The 19,011-nt window shown below is 39.3% G+C and overlaps 1 protein-coding gene across 12 annotated transcripts in view; it reads right to left on the minus strand.

Annotated features, from left to right (window-relative positions):
* Window positions 1-264: 264 nt before the first annotated feature.
* The window catches only part of LOC126161768 (mitogen-activated protein kinase kinase kinase kinase 5), a 323,445-nt gene continuing 304,698 nt past the window's right edge, over window positions 265-19,011 (minus strand). For all 12 annotated transcript variants that reach the window (XM_049917837.1, XM_049917835.1, XM_049917832.1 and 9 more), the window contains 4 exons: window positions 14,899-14,982; window positions 14,725-14,817; window positions 2,220-2,346; window positions 265-2,054 (listed from right to left, as the gene is read on the minus strand). In XM_049917837.1, the coding sequence (XP_049773794.1) occupies window positions 1,946-2,054; window positions 2,220-2,346; window positions 14,725-14,817; window positions 14,899-14,982 (413 nt within the window). In that variant the 3' untranslated portion in view covers window positions 265-1,945. The remainder of the gene's footprint in view (window positions 2,055-2,219; window positions 2,347-14,724; window positions 14,818-14,898; window positions 14,983-19,011) is intronic.

The raw sequence follows: 19,011 nt of genomic DNA on the forward strand, positions 1-19,011 counted from the left end.
TACTTTCCTTCAATCATCTCTTGAACTACAGTTTTTTTTTTTCATTGACTTTACATTGTAGTATTGAGCTAAGCATTCTCTCTCTTCAATTAATTATGTTCTTTAAAGGGCATTTTTTCTCACTGGCATATTGCTTGAAGTCATTTTTCCTTATTTGATCAATTCTTCTGATTATCAATAATCTCGTGTAATACCTAATTTCACAAGCTTCTAAACATTTTCCACATTTACAACTTGGCTGTATTAAATGCGCGCATGCGCATTCACACACACACACACACAAATGGAACAATACTAATTTGAGTCTTCAAAGTGATTGTGAGAAATTCTCACTTACTAAATGGGTGAATGAATACAGTCATGAAATTGCCTGTATCTACTGCCAAGAATCATAATTTAAAGTTTGAGATTTTTTAAAATGCCTATGTTCTCACTGATCAGCTTACTGTTTTGTTCGTCAGTAGTGTATTTCTTGTGGTTATGTCATGGTTTCTGTTCAGTTACCACAATGTTAGCTCAATTGAGCTTTACATTACTGATACTTGTCAAGAGGAAATCTCCAAATTCAGATGCTTATCCAACTGCAACTGAATATTTTATAGAAGTTATGAGTACCCAATAATTTATTTTACTGTGCCAACATAATTTCCATCTGATTTTACACCATGCTTGGATGCCTGCACCTGAATTTGCAAAACACAGCACAAAGTTTAATCCAAAATGCTAGTTATTCTAATTTTTCTAAAAAGGTGTGGAGTCTTTTTACAAAATGAGAAGAGATTTCATTTCTGCAGTAATTATTGCAGATTTAATTTCATTTTTAGAATCAAGGTCCCAAGACATAATAAAATATATTTACAGTTTAAGGGATCTGGTCTATCTGCAGTAATACAAAGAATTTGCCTGTCTTAAATAATTACACTTAACAATACTGAAAAAGGTTTATCACATATGTTTGACCTCACTCACATGCAGTAATACAAAATGACTCCTCAGTACATTGTAAGAAAACAACAAAGCTAGTATACAGTGTAGAAATAAGGTAATGAAAATGAGTATAAATACTTTAAAATTGTGCGGATGAGTTCTTGAACAAATATTACAAGTGATATGATGAAAACAGAATGTGCATTTCACATGAAATGTAAGTTCTTAGAGTGAACCATAGTGATAATATCATCATATTTATGTCTCTTATTTAAATAACTTCTTCCAATGTCTATTCATAATATTTACATAAATACATACGTACATACATACATACTTACATACAGATATAGCCAAAATATAAAGCTTTATATTCACAACTTTTCTGGGGAATAGCACTACCTTTCTTGACTAATGAACAACATGTACATTATTTTTTCAATATCACAAAGTTTGTTATTTTTGGTATTCATATAATAAATCTGTAGCAAAATTCATCTGATGAGAATAACAATGAAAGATATTTCACAACAGCTTGAACTCTCATATATACACACCAATAACTTCATCTCAGCCACATAAACTAGCAACATAATTGCAAATTAAATAATGTCACTCATCATCAGAATATTCTAATACTATGAAAACTGAGCAATGATGATGGAAATGGGGAGAAGTGGTTCGTCACCAAATTATGTAATTAAAACAACCTATAACAAGAGAAGTGTGCACTATTAGAGCATGAACAGTACGAAAAATATACATTACAGTGTTTTATAATAGGGACAGGAACAGCAGCTTAACCAAGAAAAGTTTCATAAACTGCAGTTGAATATAAAACTTCGACTAGTTGTACACTTGTGTGCATGCAGGTTTTCTTTTCATTGTTAAATATTATTTACAACTGCCCGTGTGGGTCCTGGAATTCTGTTAAAGAAACAGGCTAAATACTCCATCAATAGTCTTAGATGTTTTTAAAAATTAAAAGTTTATTTGATCACAGTTGTGCGGAATTGAACTAATAGCTTGCTTCATGGCCAGCTAGTATGTACAGGTCAGCACCTTCTTCTGTAAGGGTGCCACCTCTTTGAATTTCTTGGCACGAATGACTTTCTAAAACCACAACCCTGTAAACGAAAAGAACAAAATATCCTGTCATCATAAAAAAAAGACAAGACAACAATGAATTGATAATTACAAGATTTGAATATAATAGAGGGAAATAAAATAATTTAAATATAATTTAAATATAATATAATTTAAATATAATTACAAGATTTGGTAGAACTTACTTGTCAGAACCGAGTAACCTGTATATTCTACTTTTATCAGTTATTTCCTGAGTTATCTCTCCATTTTTGAAACTTCTACCTTGCATTCCATGCTTGTGAAATGCAAGAACACTATCTGGTAGGCAGACTGCAAGAAGATAAGCATAACAGTAAGTACACTAATTACTATATGTAAGGAATCAAATCTTCAACATAAGAAATAACCACTGAAGTATGTTTAAAATTCTTCAATGGCTATTGTAATTAACTGAGATCAATATACAAAAATTATTCATCCCCAACCTAGCATCACGTAACAGCTCTACTACCCTTTACAATGTTCTGGATGTAGAATGCATCAGTGAGCAATAGCCTTACCACAATAACTCACACAGGTTAGCCAGAAACTGTGGGTGTCGTACATTATATTTGGGGTCCATTATTTCAGGCAGTCTCAGAAATTATTAACAGTGTAAAATTCTGGGGACTATATAGGCCTGTCCAGATTTCCTACTGGCATGAATGTTTCTCAAGTAACTAGTTAAGGTTTTAGTCTAGAGGACATGAGATTTGTGATTTTGTAAGACAGAGCAGTCATCAAACTGTTAAACAACTTGCAAACTTTGAGTAAAGCTACTTATTGTAAACAATCTGATTCAGGGCAGCTGTCATCTCAATCTAGGGGGGCCATTCCTGTTTCATTAAAACAACCCACCCCACTCCCAAAAAACAAAGAACAAAACTTCTTTCTGCTTGTACTGTACCGTGCAGACAATATTCCCACAAGGCTCCTTAAAATCTACAATGAAAACAATGCTGCAAATAATTGAAGTATAGGCATCATGAGAAACAGTGGATTCCAGTTCTCCACAGCCCACTTTTGGTGTCTCCTTACATACTGTAAAAATAAAAGTTGTTTGTGGGAGCGTGCAAATACCTCTTGCCTTCTGATCTGCTTCAAATGTGCAGGTGTTGCAATTCAGTCTCATAGACATTTGTTTGAAAATAGTTTAGGAACAGGCAAAATTGAGGCTTTACAATATTTCCTGAATTATAGCAAAACAAATTTTGGTCATAAGCTGGGAAAAATGTTGGTGGTCCCAATCTGTCAATGTTGTTGTTGTTTCTATGACGGAAAATGCCAATGTGTCATTAGCACCCATAATGATTACAACTAATTACCAGGAAAGTACAAAATCAACAATATTTTTTATGTAAAAACAGCAATAACTTTCATTCCAATGATAGCTGCACTGTGTCATGGCCCAGACTCCACAAAATGCCAAAAGGATTGAGGAGTCATTCTAATTCAACTTCCATCCATAACTCTTGAATATTGGTCATAGCTGGGTAGTGTGTAAAATGCCTGGGTATATAAGTTGGGGTAAATGGCCAGGACAAATGCCTTGGAAAATGCCCAAAATTCATAAATGCCGAGCATTTATGCATTTTAAAGATTAACTGATAAGTGGAAGTTATAAAAAAATTTTAAGCTGATATTTTGTTTTGAAAAAGGTGTTTTGCAACACTGCTTCCTTAGTGGTTGGGCAACCAAGTTGAGAAAGTTACTTGAAAGTTAGGGGAAAGTTATTTGGGGAAATATATTAGACTGTAAACATAAGTTTTTACATATTTAATTAGGTCAATTTTATCTTCACAGCAATGCAGTCATATGGAAGTTAGAGAAAGAAAGGAGCATAATAGAAAACTATAGTCCGTCTCAAATGTTGCTACATCTGACAATAACGCCATTTTTTCCCACTGAAAACAATTTAACATTTAAGAATGAATTTATCATCCAAGAAACACATGCGAGCTATTTAAAGCCTTCAGTAAGAAATTTGCTATTAATAATCATTCTTCAATAATATTTAGAGATTTGACATGGATTATAAAGTTTGTTACATTACAAGGCGATGACCTAGAGACAACGTTTGTGTGTGTGGTTTTTTAAACATTTTTAAAAAAAAATATATCATTACACAGCAGTCCAAAATGTGTGTGTGTGTGTGTGTGTGTGTGTGTGTGTGTGTGTGTGTGTGTGTGTGTGTGAGAGAGAGAGAGAGAGAGAGAGAGAGAGAGAGAGAGAGAGAAGTAGAACTGGTAAAAAGAAAAAGGACATTATAAATGAGAAGCAGCTGTCAGCAGCAAATGTCCTTCCTTGGTACAGAAAGCTGTAATGCTAGTAAAACAAAACCATGCTTCCCTCTCCTTTCCTTTTGTTCTTAGTAATGTAGGCAACAAATTATATATGTCAATTGCAGTGTAAATATTTACTAACTTTTGATATCATGAGTGTCATCCCGTCCCTTATTTTAATAGGTAAATTACACATGCTAGCAGTAAAAACTATAAGAAATATTTGTTTATAAGTACCGAAATTTTGGGCATTTAAAATTGCTTTGGACAAATTCCTGGGCAAATGTCCATTTATAAATGCCCTGCCTACTGGGCATTTGGCTGGCTCACATCACTAGAGTTGGATCGAATGTTCAAAAATTCAATAAAGACCTAGATATGTACAGAAAGATCTGCATCCGCATCTACATCATATTCCGCCAGCCACCTAACTGTGTGGCGGAGGATACTTCTTGTACCACTAACTGGTCCCCCCTTCTCTCCTCCACTCATGAATGGCACGTGAAAGAATTATTGTCATAAGCCTCTGTATTAGCTCTAGAGATGTATTTGGGAGGCGAAAATATGTTGCCCGATTCTTCCTGCAATGTGCTCACATGAAATTTCAACAGTAAACCTCTCAGCGATGTCTGTCACTGGAGTTTGTTGAGCATCTCTGTAACATTGTCACGCCAACTAAATGAGTCTGTGACGAAATGTGTTACTCTTCACTGGATCTTCTCTATATCTTCTATCAGTCATACCTGGTAAGGATCCCAGCTTGATGAACAATATTCAAGAATCAATTGAATAAGCACCTTGTAGGCCACTTCCTGTATGTATGAGCTAAATTTTCTGTAAGATTCTTCCTATAAATCTGAGTCTGGCATCTGCTTTTCCTATTATTTGTTTTACGTGATCGTTTTACTTAAGGTCGCTCTCGATAGTTACTCCTAAATATTTTATGGTAGATAGTTTCCAGCATAGTGCAGTTGTACAGTCCCCCCCCCCCCCCCCCCCCCCTCCCCGTGTATGTGCATTATGTTACATTTGTTTACATTCAGGGTGAACTGCCAAAGCCTGCACCATTCATCAGTTCTCTGTTAATCACTGTGGAAATCTGTACCATATTTTGGCATTGCTACTTTTGTATAAATGACCATATTATCTGCAAACAGTCTTAAAGAGATTCTGACACTTTCTACTAAATCATTTATGTACATTGTAAACGTTAAAGATACAGTTACACTTCCTTGGGGTACTCTGGAAATTATCTTTACAGCTCTGCAATGAAGACTTGAATCTAGTTGCAAATCTGATCTGATTATATATATCACTAAATGGCTGTGTGGGACAGTCTCAAATGCCTTCCTGAAGTCAAGGAACAAGTATGTGTATCTACCTGAGTGCCATTATCTACAGCACTACAGATCTCATGAAGGGGTTTTGCAAGATCTCTGTTTGCGGAATCCATGATTTTTATAAAGGAGATTTTCATTCTTCAAAACTGTCACAATTCTCGAGCATAAAACATGTTTCATAATTCTACAACAGATTGACATCAAAAATATACGCCTATAATTTCATGCATATGTCCTACGATCATTCTTGAAAATGGGAATGACCTGCACTTTTTCCAGTTGCTAAGTACACTTTGTTGCTCCTGCAATCTACAATAAACTGCTGCTAGAAAAGGAGCCAGTACTTTCACATAATCCTTGTAGAATTTTGAAGGTATCTCATCGAGTCCTAATGTCTTTCCACTACTAAGCGACTGTAGTCACCTTCTATTCCGTGATCTGTTATCTCAATATCTGCCATTTCGAAGCTCATATGATGATTGAAAGAAGAGACCTGGTTATGATGTTCCGCAGTGGAACAATTCCTGTATGTATGAGCTAAATTTTCTGTAAGATTCTTCCTATAAATCTGAGTCTGGCATCTGCTTTTCCTATTATTTGTTTTACGTGATCGTTTTACTTAAGGTCGCTCTCGATAGACCGAATTCAGTATTTTGGCCCTCTCTCTGTTATCTTCAATTTTGGTGTCAATATGGTCACGGAGTGAATGAATAAACAATTTCAAACTGCTTATTGACTTTATGTAAGACCAAAACCTCCTAAGGTTTTTATTCAGATAGGTTGACAAAATTTCACTTTCAAAGTCATTGACTGCTTCTCTCATTGCTCTCCTTATGCTCATTCTTGCCTCATTCAGCTTTTCTTTGTCAGCTAGGTTTTGACTTCTCTTGAATCTGTGATGAAGCTCTCTTTGTTTACATAGCAATTTTCTAACAAGGCTATTAAATCATGGTGGGTCTTTCCTGTCCCTTAAGACTTTGCTCGGAACATACTTGTCTTAGGCATACTGAATGAAGCTATTGAATTTTTGCCATTTGTGATCCACATCTTCATCCTCAACAATGAATACCCAGATACTCTGCAGTTTGTATCCTGTCAGTTTTGCTAAGAGTTGCTATCTCAGCCATATGATCCATGAAACCTTCCTCTTGTTAACTGATTCAATAAGTTCAGGTCTGTTTATTGCTAAGAGATCTATGATGATACCTTCTTGAGTTAGTTCTCTAATTAGTTGCTTGAATTAATCTTCAGATAAGGCATGCAGAATAATGTCACACGAATCACTGTCTCTTGCGGCAGTTGAGAACAGTTGACCATAAGTGCTACACAATCAAACTCATGTCCATGAATCGTTCCTCAAACAATACTGACATATTGTGGGAGTGAGGGAATGCAGCATTGTCTTGCTGAAAGCACAAGTCTCCTGCAGGATGCTGTAGACAAACAAACAGATACACATAATGTCACAGTACATTCCTGTACAATTTGTCAATGAGAGTTGATCTTAAACAAATCAGAGGTCTAGTTTTACCCATGTAAACACACCCAGTTCAAGAATACATTGACCACCTGCCTGAATGGTGCCCTGTTGGCATCTCCACACAACATGCACATGCCTAGCCTTAATGTGTGCCATGGCTCATTAGTTCAGACACACTTTCCCTTCTTTGAGTGTGGTGGTGTTCCTGCATTCATTCTAATTTCTGGGTGCTGTGACAGGTGATGAGAAAAGGCACAGATGTAGGGTGGTGGCTTTTGTATTTCATAGCAACTGAGTAGATTGCTACATCATGGCAAACCTACATATTATTACACTGAAGAACTGAAGAAACTGGTACACCTGCCTAATATCGTGTAGGGCCCCTGCAAGCACATAGAAGTGCTGCACCACAACGTGACATGGACTTGACTAACATCTGAAGTAGTGCTTGCGGGAATTGACACCATGAATCCTGCAGGGCTGTCTATAAATCCATAAGAGTACAAGGGGGTGGAGATCTCTTCTGAACAGCATGTTGCAAAGCATCCCAGAAATGCTAAACAGTGTTCATGTCCGGGGAGTTTGGTGGCCAGCAGAAGTATTTAAACTTAGAAGAGTGTTCCTGGAGCCACTCTGAATGTGTGGGGTGTCACATTGTCGTGCTGGAACTGCCCAAGTTCATCAGAATGCACAATGGACATGAATGAATGCAGGTGATCAGAAAGGATGTTTACGTGCATGTCACCTATCAGAATCATGCCTAGATGTATCAGGTGCTCCATATCACTCCAGCTGCACACGTTCCACACTATTACCGAGCCTCCACTAGCTTGAGCAGTCCCCTGCTGATTTGCGGGGTCCATGGGTTCATGAGGTTGTCTCCATACCCATACACGTCCATCTGCTCAATACAAACTGGTGCACCTGCCTAATATCATGTAGGGCCCACGCGAGATGCAGAATTGCAGCATGATGTGCCATAGACTCGACTAATGTTGAGACTTGTCCAACAAGTCAACAAATTTCCAGTCGTCAACAGTCCAATGTTGGTGTTGATGGGCCCAGGCGAGGGGTAAAGCTTTGTGTCGTGGAGTCATCAAGTGTACATGAGTGGGCCTTCGGCTCCAAAAGCCCATATTGATGATGTTTCATTGAATAGTTCGCATACTGACACTTGTAGATGGCCCAGCACTGAAATTTGCAGGAATTTGTGGAAGTATTGCATGTTGAATGATTCTCTTCAATCATCATTGGTCCTGTTCTTGCAGGATCATTTTCCGGCCGCAGTGATGCCAGAGATTTGATGTTTTATCGGATTCCTGATATTCATGGTACATTTGTGAAATGGTTGTATGGGAAAATCCCCACTTCATCGCTACCTTGGAGCTGGTGCATCCCATCGCTCATGTGCTGACTATAACACCACGTTTAAACTCACTTAAATCTTGATAACCTGCTATTGTAGCAGCAGTAAGTAGTCTAACAACTCCACCAGACACTTGTTATCTTATAGAGGTGTTGCCGACCGCAGCACTGTATTCTGCCTGTTTACATATCTCTGTACTTGAATACATATGCCTATACAAATTTCTTTAGCACTTCAGTGTATAATCAGCAGTATTCATGGTGACCCCGATCATCAATTCAGCAGTTGGCTGTGAAAGCACTGGTCTTCCGCAAAACAAGATATTCATAGGACAAGAAAAATCTGCACATGGAAATGTAATATCCTGTGGTTCACCTATCTGTGTTCTCATTGTGAATAAAGGTGCTTACATCACTTCTTGCCAATCCATCACTTGACTTGCATGTCAAAGACCAATATAAGGTCTGCTGACATCGCAAATATGTGACACATCAAATCAATCCATTTGATGTGACAAAATGAGTTTGCTCTCTCAAAACAAAGTAGCTGCCTCTAAATAAATTGCTGGTGAGTGTATAAGACAATTTCACGAGTTCCTTGTAAACATAGATCATAATCACTATCAGTAAAGCCATGACATTTCAACACATATTACACCTGGTGTGCAAGACAGGCACTGTGCTGTACCACCTAAAACAATTGTTCCCTGTTCTAACTTCTCCCACACCACCAGCAGTTGCCTGGCATTGTCACTAGCTTTGACAAACAAGAGAGAATAATTGTAGTCTTTCTCCAGTCCAAAAGAAATGTGTTATTGCAAAATAAGTTGCCACGTTATTTCACATGTTAATCATTGATACACAAACATCAAGTTACAATACTCATCATATGTTAACCTACAACTGTGTGAACAAATATCTTTTAGGTGCAGATAAAGATCTTACATTGTACCATTATTCTGCGCTACATTCAGGAAATATCATTGAAATAAATGTCCGATGAAATTGGATTTCTTCAAGCCTTAGGTTCAACACAGGCCATGACACAACAACTAATAGTACCTAATTTAAATGTTACTTGGAAATATCCGCATTTAATTACATAGCCATATTTCTTATAATACCTGGCTGTTCCTTCAAAATTTTGGAACCCCATGAGAAATCTGAATCAATGCACTACACCTCCCTTAATTAGTAATTTGTTTTGAATATGTAACACAAGGTCCGTGAAAATCATTACAACAAATGACAATAATATTTATTTGTTCCATTAAACATTTTGAATAATTCAGTGTTGTGCTTAGTGTGTGAGTGTACATGTACATGTGCACAAGCATACTTAATTTTCTTCTCTTACTTCAAGTTTTACTTTTGAAGACTGTTGAAATAATCCACATTCAATCACAAGAACTTTTGGAAAATATTTGTTGTCTAGTCATAACCAATTCTGCCCTGCATCTGTAATCAGATGACTACAACTAGACTATTGACAAATAAAACTGGGATACCAGGAAGAATAGCAAATAATGAAATTATACTTCTTGAACATATACAGTACAGTAAGAAGGATATGTGAATAAATTTTTAGGTGATTTGGGAGTATACAAAAAATCAGTACACAGAGTTGCCACTTCTGGTGGCAGCCCCTTAACCCATTTGGGCACTGAATCAAACTGCAGTCTGGGTGACAGGTATGGGTATGCCATTCCATGCTGTTTCAGATATATCCCAGAGTTCATAAACTGTAATGGCTGGTAAGTCGCCACATGCCATTCTCTCACAACCCAAGACGAGATGTTTTCAATGGGTGGGAGACCTGGAGAATTTCCTGGTCAGAGCACCAGTCGAATGTCCTTTTATCAAAATAGGTCAGGAGAATGATGGCGAAACGTGCAGTCTTTAATTATTTTGTTGAAAGGTAACATCGTGTAGCTCTACAGGTAACAACTATGTGAACAAGACATGATCGTGTTCTGTACCCAATGGCATCCCATACCATTGCACTAAGTGCTTGGCCCATATGATGATGCAAATGCAATCAAGCAATGTTTGTTCTGCTCAGAGCCTTCACATAAGGATATATACTTCGTGATGCTGCATGCGGAACCACGACCATCTGAAATGACAATGTGCTGCCACTCTTGTGACAAGTGTTGTCATTGGGCACACCTATCTGCTGTCGCATCAAGTGAAGCTGCAACAATGCTCACCTTGGTGACAGTCCATGGTGCTTCAGACATTGTCACACTGTTCTTGTGGACACTTGCCTTGGTGCAAACAAGGTCATTTCCTGATCTAAGGTACGAGATGTAGAAGCATGATCCTGCATGGCCGATCGAACAGTATGTCCATCCTCTCAGGGGTTAGTTGCATGGGGCTGTTGATGTCCTACATGGTTGTTCGTGCGGCCCACCTGAACCCACTGATTCCATATTGACATGACAGTCATGGGATTATGACCAGCGTGAATAGCAATATTGTGGAATGATAGACCAAAGACTCGATAGATGCAATCCTGCTATTGTCAAATTCCGAAACATACTGGTAGTCATCTCTCCTTCTTGCATGAGGCACAATAAAGTCTTCCCACAAACAGAAAACATTCAACTGCAATTTACGAATGAGAAACCAGCTGCAAAATTTTTCCCTGTATGATAGATGTAGATGGTGTAGCACTTACATACACTACTGGCCATTAAAATTGCTACACCACGAAGATGACGTGCTACAGACGTGAAATTTAACTGACAGGAAGAAAATGCTGTGATATGTAAATCATTAGTTTTTCAGAGCATTCACACAAGGTTGGCGCTGGTGGCGACACCTACAATATGCTGAAATGAGGAAAGTTTCCAACCGATTTCTCATACACAAACAGCAGTTGACCGGCGTTGCCTGGTGAAACGTTGTTGTGATGCCTCTTGTAAGGAGGAGAATGCATACCATCACATTTCCGACTTTGATAAAGGTCGGATTATAGCCTATCTCGATTGCGGTTTATCATATCGCGACATCGCTGCTCGCGTTGGTCGAGATCCAATGACTGTTAGCAGAATATGGAATTGGTAGGTTCAGGAGAGTAATACGGAACGCCATGCTGCATCCCAACGGCTTGGTATCACTAGCAGCCGAGATGACAGGCACCTTATCCGCATGGCTGTAACGGATCGTGCAGCCACGTCTTGATCCCTGAGTCAACAGATGAAGACGTTTGCAAGACAACAACCATCTGCACGAACAGTTCGACAACGTTTGCAGTAACATGGACTATCAGCTCGGAGACCATGGCTGCGGTTACCCTTGACACTGCATCACAGACAGGAGTGCCTGTGATGGTGTACTCAACAACGAACCTGGGTGCACGAGTGGCAAAACGTCATTTTTTCGGATGAATCCAGGTTCTGTTTACAGCATCATGATGTTTGCATCCGTGTGTAGCGACATCATGGTGAACGCACATTGGAAGCGTGTATTCGTCATCATCATACTGGCGTATCACCCGGTGTGATGGTATGGGGTGCCATTGGTTATACATCTCGGTCACCTCCTGTTCGCATTGACGGCACTTTGAAAAGTGGACGTTATATTTCAGACGTGTTATGACCTGTGGCTCTACCCTTCATTCGATCCCTGTGAAACCCTACATTTCAGCAGGATAATGCACGACCACATGTTGCAGGTCCTGTACAGGTCTTTCTGGATACAGAAAATGTTCGACTGCTGCCCTGGCCAGCACATTCTCCAGATCTCTCACCAATTGAAAATGTCTGGTCAATGGTGGCCGAGCAACTGTCTCGTCACAATACGCCAGTCACTACTCTTGATGAACTGTGGTATTGTGTTGAAGCTGCATGGGCAGCTGTACCTGTGCATGCCATCCAAGCTCTGTTTGACTCAATGCCCAGGTGTATCAAGGTCGTTATTACGGCCAGAGGTGGTTGTTCTGGGTACTGATTTCTCAGGATCTATGCACCCAAACTGCATGAAAATGTAATCACATGTCAGTTCTAGTATTATGTATTTGTCCAATGAATACCTGTTTATCATCTGGGTTTCTTCTTGGTGTAGCAATTTTAATGGCCAGTAGTGTAGTTCGGGCCATTGTGGTAAAATGCCAATCATTTGCACACACAAACACAATGACAGTCTCACTGATATTTTGAAGAATGGACATAGTAATCATTGACTTCTGTTAAAAATAAAGTGCTCTCATAAATACACACAAGTGTTAAGAATTTTTAAGGCTGCTGGATAGTAATGTAAGGAGCGTTTCACACTGCATTTGAGCTAAACAGCTAGGAGAGATGATAATCTGTACAATACAATCAGCCAAGAGTTATATCTTAAATATTTCTGCAATATACCCTAGAGAAAGGGAACAAGTACAGTAATGATACTAATACACTGACCAGAAGGTAAAATAAGTTTGATAGTTCCCTTGGTCTTTTATTCATAGATGTTGGTGATCATGTTGAGACAGATTAAATAACTCAATATAGTCATCAACAGTTGACAAGGACATTGCGTAACATATAAATAGGTAGATATAACAACAAAAACAATCAATTATTGACAAAATTATTTAATTGGATGGATAAAAAATCTACTTACCAAGCGGCAGCAGAGCACACACATAAAAGATGGAACTTCCTAGCAGATTAAAACTGTGTGCCGCACTGAGACTTGAACTCGGGACCTTTGCCTTTTGCGGGCAAGTTGGTTGGTTGGTTGTTTGGGGAAGGGGACCAGACAGCATGGTCATCGGTCTCATCGGATTAGGGAAGGAAGGGGAAGGAAGTCGGCCATGCCCTTTCAGAGGAACTATCCCGGCATTTGCCTGGAGTGATTTAGGGAAATCACGGGAAACCTAAATCAGGATGGCCAGATGCGGGATTGAACCGTCGTCCTCCCGAATGCGAGGCCACTGTTGCGGGCAAGTGCTCTACCAACTGTGCTACCCAAGTACGACTCATGACCCATCCTCACAGCTTCAATTCTGCCAGTAGCTGAAGCTGTGAGGATGGGTCATGAGTCGTGCTTGGGTAGTTCAGTTGGTAGAGCACTAACCCAAGAAAGGCACAGATCCCATGTTCGAGATCATATCCGGCACACAGTTTTAATCTGTCAGGAAGTTTCCTATCAATGCATGTTCTGCTGCAGAGTGAAAATCTCATTCTGGACACATAAAAGATGGTTGTAACTGGCAAGCTTTTGGAGCCAGTGGCTCCTTCTTCAGGCAGAAGGGTTGAAGGGGAAGGAGAGCAGTGAAGGAAAAGGACTGGAGGGGTCTACGAAAAGGAGTAGGTTTTGGGAAAGTCACCCAGAACTGTGAGTCAGGGATGAGAAGAGAAGACTGATTGTTGGGGACTGCATTGCATGAGATTTGAAAACCTGAGAGCTTGAAGATGGATGACAGGGTAATTTGCAAACAGAGATTACTGCTTAAACATCATGCATGAGTTAATAAGAGTGAAGATGTTTAAGCAGTAATCTCTGTCTGTGTATTTCCCTGTCTTCCATCTTTAAGCCCTCAGGTTTTCAAATCTCGTCCGATGTAGTCACCAACACCAACAATCAGTCTTTCCTTCTCATCCTGTAGGGTAAGTCTGTTCTGGGCGACTTTCCCAAAATCTACCCCTTTTCCTAGACCTCTTCAGATCTTTTGCTTCACCCTTCTTCCTTCCACTTCAACCATTCCACCTGAAGGAGCAGCCCCTGGCTCTGAAAGCCTGATGGTTGTGTTCTGCTGCCACAATATAAATAGGTAGGAAATACAAAAAACTGAAAAGCCAGAGACTGCTTGAAGGGTAGTCAGCTTACTTACACAGAGAGAGAGGGAGGGGGGGGGGGGGGGGGGATTACAGTATGAAGAGAAAAGAGATTAAAAAAAAAAAAAGGGTGAAGTGCTATTCACTTCAGATTGTCACTGTTTTTTGTTTTATCAACAAGCAATTCCAACAAGACTAGTGTAATGTAAAAGCCAGTGAACTTAGCAGCTACAGATTATATACTTCACAATACCATACACATAAATTATCAGAACTGTCTATGTGAATCTAGTGGTTTTACTTCAGTGCCCACAATGTACATCACATTGATGCAATAACCCTTACTTTGTATCTTACAGTGCTAATTACAAAAGTTGTACCAAGCATAACTGGAAAAGGAAAGTCTTGATATAATTAATGTGGGGTTAACTTACCTATAGATTCAATAGCAAAATCGAACTGCATATGACCAATGTTTTTCTTTGACGTTACTGGTCGACCTTGGAGTGTAACGATTTTTACAGTTTCTGAAATGAAAATTATATTATATTAACATGAAACTAATGTTGACAAATCTGAATATAGCAATAATTCATGTTGTTACTTACTGTCATAGCATACAAGGATAGCATCTTTTTCAAGTTGTGTTACATTCACTATGTTGAGGTTTTCCCGCCGAGGTATTACAGTTGCTGAAAATAAAAAGTGAGTATTTATTGTTTGAAAAATAATTATAACTGAGGGAAGGGGAAAATCAGTTAACACGTGAGCGAATTCAGTTATATGCACTTACTTTATGGTTGATTTGTAATTAACACAATGATAGAGTACAAAAACATTATTCCAAATATTTAAAGTGTATCAACATCACATTGTAAAGTCACGGGGGAATATAAGAAACATGATGTGATAAAGATATCATTCACTAAGTAGAGGAGTCTTGAAGCATCAAACAGCTAAACAGAGAAGGCAACAATTAATGTACTTCCACTATCAAACTTGCATGTGATCAGGTAAAAAATAATAATTCACCCAATAGCACTATTTTAAGCAATCAATATTGTTTCATGAAAGGCTGCAGTGCAAGGCACTTAATAAATTAATTAGTTACAAAAGTTAGCAGCTGTCTCGATAATAGAATGTGTATATCTAGTATCTTTTGTGACCTAACCAAAGCTTTCGTTACTCCCAATCATGATCAGCTTCTCTGAAAACTGACACGCTATGATTTTCAAGAAAAGTCTCTTAGATCAATCTCATCATGTTTCGTGAACAGAAAACAGAGTACCTCTTAGTAACAGTGGCAAGTAATTCCTCTCTCTGGCTGGAGACACACTCAATTAGGCACTCCACACAGTTCAATATTAGGGCCACTACTATTTTTGTATTATATCAATGATATGCGACACCAGATTCCGTCTAATACCATTCTCTATGCAGATGACTCAACAGCGACAGTCTGCTGTAAATCCAATGAAGACTTAATCCGCCATACTGAGCAGCCGCTTGGGGAAGTAGACACATGGGTCAAAAATAATAATTTGAAATTAAACTTCGCAAAAACGAAGACTGTTCATTTCAAAGCAAAACAATCTGTGCAATGAATAAGTAAAATACACCATATGAACAAATAACTGGTCACCACAAACTATGTCAAATGCCTTGTGTTCTACTAAATAAAAATATGTTGTGGAGTAGTCATGAGGAGAGCATACTGAGTCAAATGAACAGTCTCGTAATGTCGTGAAGATCTTATATTCCATGAAATTGAGCCCCTTGTTCTCCAGGACCTGAAAGAGCATTCCAGACACTATCTCCTTAAGTTATCCTGCCAGCTGACATCTTACTTACCCCTTGGAGCACCACTATCCAATTCCTATCCTATCCACAGTGTTCCTCCTCATCAACCCCTTATATCACCCAGATCTTGCCCAGCTGACCTTCCCAAATTGCCCAAAACTCCCTCCCAACCCTCCCCTGAATCCAGAGCCAAAACAATCCCAGAACATTGTTGTTAACCTTTCCAATAAACTCCTCAGCCTCACAGATGTTTCAGTTCTATCAAAATGCCTCACCTTCAGCCATATACCCAAATTAAACCGTGTTGAACATATCAAAGATAAGTTCTTATCTTCATACCTGCAATGGAAACACATCTTTGCCACCAATCTCTCCAACCAAAGCCAACCTAATCCCAACATTGAACCCTGCCTCTCCCAGTTCATACCACCATCCCTCCCACCTAACCAACCCCTGATCACTTTCCAGGAATTCCTTACCTCTAACTTGACCCCACAATCCTTCCCCAGGTTCCTTCCTAACAACACCTATCTTTCAGCAGCCTCAAAACAGATCCCAATCTAACCATCCTACCTGCAGACAAAGGTTCCACCACTGTTGTTATGAGCTGCAGTGACTACCTGGTGGTAGGCCTCTGCCAATGTTTGACTACTCCACCTATAAACTCTGCCCCACTGATTCCATACCAGAAGTCAAGAACAATCTCCAATTCCTGCTTAAAGCCTCAGGCACTCCCTTGAATCCATTTCCCTTCTCACTATTATGACATCCCACACATCAATCTTCTACATGCTTGACGAAATCCACAAACCCTACAACCTGGACGCCCCACTGTAGCTGGTTATTGCAATCCCACTCAAAGAATTTCAACTCTCATAGATCAACACCTCAAACGAAGCTCCCAAAATCTAGCATCTCACATCAAAGATGCCAACCACTTCCTTCACCAACACTCCACCTCTTTATGTCATGGAGCCCTACTCATCACTGTTGGCACCACTTTCCTATAAACCAGCATCTCTCTCGTCCATGGATTTGTCACTAGTGAACATTACCTTTCCCAACACCCTTCAAATTCCAAACCCAATACCTCATTCCTCATGCACCTCACTAACCTAGCCTAACACCCCCTTTTCCTCTGAAGGGAAGGTATACAAATGAATCTGCAGCATAGCCATGGGTACCCACATGGTGCACTTCTATGCCAACCTGTTTATGGTCCATCTAGAAGAAACCTTTCCATCCTTCCAAAAACCCCAAACCCCTGGTCTGATTCAGGGTCATTGATGATGTCTTCATGATCTGGACACAGGGCCAAGACACCTTGTCCTCATTCCTTCACAATCTCAACATCATCTCTCCCATCTGCTTCACTTCATCCTCCTCAACCCAGTGGGCCATGTTCCTTAATGTTGACCACCTCTTCTCTGGTAGCTCCATCCACTCCTCTGTCCACAGTAAACCCACCAACCACCTGGTACCTGCATTTAAACAGCTGCCCTCCCACTTCCAGATTGCTGCTTTCATTCAATGCGACAGCTGCCTTCTGGCTGGATCAACCTGAGACAGCGGTCCAGCGTGTGTGAGGTGTGTGTGTGTGTGTGTGTGTGTGTGTGTGTGTGTGTTTTTTTTTTTTTTTTCTTTTCTGAAGAAAGCTTTGGCCATAAGCTCAATGTATACAGTCTCTTCATTGTGCCTGTCTGCAACTCACCATGTCATCTTTCCTGTGAGTAGCAATCTATCCTTTTCATAAACTGTAGATATAATCACTGATTTAGCTGTAAAAAACTATATATTATGCATATTTTGTTTCAGTCATTAGGTATAGTATAATTTTCTGGGGATCTGAGAGAATTAATCTATTCAAGGTTTTTACACTACAAAAACAGGTCATCTGAGCCATGGTTGGAGCTAAAAAGAAACAACACTTGCTAACCTTTATTTGAAAATCTAAACCTAGGAGATACTAAAAGGTATCAGATAGATTATATAATGGTAAGACAGAGATTTAGGAACCAGGTTTTAAATTGTAACACATTTCCAGGGGCAGATGTGGACTCTGACCACAATCTATTGGTTATGACCTGTAGATTAAAACTGAAGAAACTGCAAAAAGGTGGGAATTTAAGGAGATGGGACCTGGATAAACTGAAAGAACCAGAGGTTGTACAGAGTTTTAGGGAGAAGATAAGGGAACAATTGACAGGAATGGGGGAAAGAAATACAGTAGAAGAAGAATGGGTAGGTTTGAGGGATGAAGTAGTGAAGGCAGCAGAGGATCAAGTAGGTAAAAAGACCAGGGCTCTTAGAAGTCCTTGGGTAACAGAAGAAATATTGAATTTAATTGATGAAAGGAGAAAATATAAAAATGCAGTTAATGAAGCAGGCAAAAAGGAATACAAACGTCTCAAAAATGAAATCGACAGGAAGTGCAAAATGGCGAAGCAGGGATGGCTAGAGGACAAATGTAAGGATGTAGAGGCTTATCTCACTAGGGGTAAGATAGATACTGCCTACAGGAAAATTAAAGAGACCTTTGGAGATAAGAGAACCACTTGTATGAACATCAAGAGCTCAGATGGAAACCCAGTTCTAAGCAAAGAAGGGAAAGCAGAAAGGTGGAAGGAGTATATAGAGGGCCTATACAAGGGCGATGTACTTGAGGACAATATTATGGAAATGGAAGAGGATGTAGATGAAGATGAAATGGGAGATATGATACTGCGTGAAGAGTTTGACAGAGCACTGAAAGACCTGAGTCGAAACAAGGCCCCCGGAGTAGACAACATTCCATTGGAACTACTGACGGCCTTGGGAGAACCAGTCCTGACAAAACTCTACCATCTGGTGAGCAAGATGTATGAAACAGGCGAAATACCCTCAGACTTCAAGAAGAATATAATTATTCCAATCCCAAAGAA

The sequence above is a fragment of the Schistocerca cancellata genome, chromosome 2, assembly GCF_023864275.1.
Source record: "Schistocerca cancellata isolate TAMUIC-IGC-003103 chromosome 2, iqSchCanc2.1, whole genome shotgun sequence".
Lineage (NCBI taxonomy): Eukaryota > Metazoa > Arthropoda > Insecta > Orthoptera > Acrididae > Schistocerca > Schistocerca cancellata.